This window comes from Sceloporus undulatus, unplaced genomic scaffold (assembly GCF_019175285.1).
Source record: "Sceloporus undulatus isolate JIND9_A2432 ecotype Alabama unplaced genomic scaffold, SceUnd_v1.1 scaffold_5383, whole genome shotgun sequence".
NCBI classification, from domain to species: Eukaryota; Metazoa; Chordata; class Lepidosauria; order Squamata; family Phrynosomatidae; genus Sceloporus; species Sceloporus undulatus.
In genome coordinates this window covers 1-3,399 of record NW_024808303.1, presented here as the reverse complement: position 1 = coordinate 3,399, position 3,399 = coordinate 1, and the positions used below count along the sequence as shown (strand labels likewise).

General features: G+C 41.7%; 1 protein-coding gene across 1 annotated transcript; it reads left to right on the top strand.

The window, feature by feature from the left end:
• The first annotated feature begins 365 nt into the window (after positions 1-365).
• On the top strand, positions 366-3,186 carry LOC121918175 (valine--tRNA ligase, mitochondrial-like). The gene is made up of 5 exons (XM_042444267.1): positions 366-495; positions 758-910; positions 1,246-1,455; positions 1,712-1,823; positions 2,400-3,186. The coding sequence occupies exons 2-5, from the start codon at positions 776-778 to the stop codon at positions 2,603-2,605; spliced, it is 663 nt and encodes a 220-aa protein (XP_042300201.1). The 5' UTR covers positions 366-495; positions 758-775; the 3' UTR covers positions 2,606-3,186.
• Positions 3,187-3,399: the final 213 nt, after the last annotated feature.

The following is a 3,399-nucleotide window of genomic DNA, read 5'->3' as shown; positions in this document are numbered from 1 at the left end:
ATGTTTTAACTGTTGTATTATTGTTGTTCACCGCTATGATCCTTGGAATAGCGGTATATAAATAAACCATATTATTATTATTATTATTATTATTATTATTATTATTATTATTATATATTTAGTGGCTTCCATCAAGTAAGCTTGTTTAAAAAAAATTTAAAACTTTTTTTTTAAAAAGCTGCCTTTGGCACTAATGTAGAAAGATTGAATGGAAATGCTTTTTTTCAGATGAAGTCACCATAGTAACAAAATTACAACACAGAGTAAACATTAGCTCTAGTAAGAAAGGGTGAGAATGTCAGTTATAAACTTTAATTATAGTAAGCATTTTAAATAAATACACCTCTTCCCCCCCACTCTGCATCAGGCAATGGCATTAACCTGGATGTGGCCACAGTGGAAAATGCTAGTCGCTTTTGCAACAAGGTGTGGAATGCTCTGAAGTTCACTTTGGCAGCCTTGGGAGAAGGATTTAATCCACTGGCTCCAGAGGAGGTAACTGGGAATATGGATAATGGCGATAGATACTTGCAACCCATACAGAAGTTTGGAGGGCATAGGTCTCAGGGTATGGTCTGAGGGAGAATGATGCAGCAGTCTTGGTGAAAATAAATAGGGCTTGGGAACTGGTCAGTGCCTAGATGGAAGACCAGCTGAGATTGTTATGGAGGCTGCTTTGAGTTGTAGGGCAGAAGGTGGGATATATTTATTCTAAACAACTGAAGCTATACTGCCACTCCTTTATGTCATCGTTCAGGTCTTCCCTAAGTCTCCAATGGATAAATGGATTCTCAGTCGTCTGTATCACACAGTGGTAGATTGTGCCCAGTGGTTTGAAGAATATGAACTGCATTCTGTTGCCTCTTCAGTCCATCTTTTCTGGTTGCATGATTTCTGTGATGTCTACCTGGTGAGTTCCCCTGGGATCCAATTCCAGCTGCCTCAGTTAAGATGAGGGGTTTTGCCTTAAATCTTTGCCTAAAACAAGAGTAGGGAGCATTTCAGTTCCCAGATGTTTTGGCCTACAATGCTCCTCAGCTCCACCCTGTGGAATTTATAATCCAGAACATCTAATCCTCTATCCGTAGTTTAAGATGTAAAAGCAGACAAGTCAAGAAAAGGGGGGAGTAGTATAGGGAGAATGGGGATTTTGGATTCTCACTGGAGGCAAAGATGAATAAGCACGCTCCAGAAAGCCCTCATGGTCTCCAGTTCAAGCTAAGATTAGTGTCACTTCCCACACAGGAGTCTGTAAAACCCATACTGAGGAGTGGGGATCCATCTCAGCTCCTTGCCACCTGTCAAACTTTGCACAGCTGTGTGGACCTGGCTCTGCGTCTCCTGTCTCCCTTTATGCCTTTTCTCACAGAGGAGCTGTGGCAGCGGCTTCCCAAGAGGGACTCCAAGTCTCCTCCCAGCATCTGTGTGGCCAGATACCCAAGCAAAGAGCACCTGGTGAGTCATGTAAAAGGTGGAATGAGTTAAACTGGGGTGGGAGTTGGCATTTCAGTGTCATTAAGGTTTCCATTTACAAATCAGGTCCATTTGAGGCTTACTTTGTAAACATTTCTTTAGGGAAAATGCCTCTTCATTATTGACTCTGTTTTGAATTTCCTTACTGAACAAACTACATTCTAGATTCTGGAATTTGACTCAAGTCTAGTAGAAAATACTTTTTCATATGCATCCCATTCCTTTCCTTTATTTCCAGGCTCACTGGTGTCATCCTGAGGAAGAGGCAAACTTCCTGTTGGTACAGGAAGTTGTCAGAGTGGTGCGTTCCCTAAGGGCAACTTACCAGCTCACTAAAGCTCGGCCAGCAGGTGAGGCTTGTCACATGTGTGCTGTGGGAAACTTTATACAGAGGTCAGGGAACAGAGCCAAGAGGCACATCAGCACTACCTCCCAAGGTGACTCAGCTTAACATCCTTTTGTAGGTTGGTAAAATGAGTACCAGCTTGTTGGGAGCAATTGGCTTACACATTGTATACCATTTAGAGAGTGTTTAGTTCATTGATAAGCAGCATAGAAATGTACTTTCTATTGCTATTAGGGAGTGCTAGTTCACTGATGAGCAGTATAGAAATGTACTTGCATTGTTATAGAGATTGTTACCCCATTGTCAGTATGGGGGTGGTGGGGGTGGAGGGTGAAATTTGCTTCTCTGTTCAACATTTATATGTCAAATGAGGGAGGGGTGCCATCTTGTTCTTTGTCTCAAACAGGAAATTGCTATATATTATTGGACAGATGGATGTTATGATTCTGCTATCAAGACAGATACTCATCATGCACTGTAGAAGGCATATCTCAATGCTGTCCCATAATGGTTGATAACTATGAACTTTTGACTACTTGAGTCTAGACTGTTTTTTTTAACCCTCTCTGTCTATCCCTAGTATATCTGATCTGTCCAGAGGCAGTTCCACTTAGTGCATATAAAAACTATTGGGAAGCACTGCAGACTTTATCCTTGGCTGGATCTCTTAGGTTCCTTCCTGATTCTGAGGGAGCACAGCCACCTGCAAGCTGTGTGTTTGCAAGGGCAAACAGTCATACTGACATCTATGTGGATCTGCAGGTAAGACCAAAAATGGGTCATTAATGGGTTCAAGACAATGGGGTTTATTAGGAAAATGTAGAATGATGGTGAAAAGTGAAACGTATGGTGGGAAGATTGTGGGTCAGTGTCAGACAGGAGATTATAAATTTGAATTACCTTATTTATATATTTTCTTATCTTTCTCCCAGTGCATTACCCAAGGAAACCTACAATGTAAATTAAAACAAAATACCACTAAAAGCCAATCAGTTATAACATTATAGTTAAAAAAACCCAGTGCTTGGAGGCAAGCACTGAACTAAAATAATTTTGAAGCATTTAAAAGCATGACAGGAAAATGGGGTGGGGGGAGAAGGATGGCACATCCCCCATTAGAAGACCCTTTGCAGGAACACTATCTAAATAAAAAGGCCATTAGGAAAAGAAAGTGATTAAATGTCCGGCGGCAGCAGCAACATTCCAGTGTGCGGTAAACTCCCATTCTGAGCCCCATCCCATTCCCAGAACGGGGCCATTCCAGGGCCCGTGCAATAAATATCTGTTATACCACCTTATCAGAGAAGCAGATAGATATTGGAGGAGAGGACCTTAGCTGCACCAGCTAAACTAGTCTGTTGCCTTCTGGTATAACAGAGATTGTTACCCCATTGTCAGTATGGGGGTGGTGGGGGTGGAGGGTGAAATTTGCTTCTCTGTTCAACATTTATATGTCAAATGAGGGAGGGGTGCCATCTTGTTCTTTGTCTCAAACAGGAAATTATCTTAAATCATCCTAGAGTATGGTGGTGAGGAAGAGGTTGCATCTTTGAATGGTACCGTGTTCCAAAACAGATTGT

Bases quoted from the DNA above. Each gene is read 5' to 3' on its own strand.
- LOC121918175 (XM_042444267.1), top strand. From the start codon at position 776: ATGGATAAATGGATTCTCAGTCGTCTGTATCACACAGTGGTAGATTGT. The intron at 911-1,245 runs GTGAGTTCCCCT...CTTCCCACACAG, and splicing joins ATTTCTGTGATGTCTACCTG to GAGTCTGTAAAACCCATACT. The intron at 1,824-2,399 runs GTGAGGCTTGTC...GTCTATCCCTAG, and splicing joins CACTAAAGCTCGGCCAGCAG to TATATCTGATCTGTCCAGAG.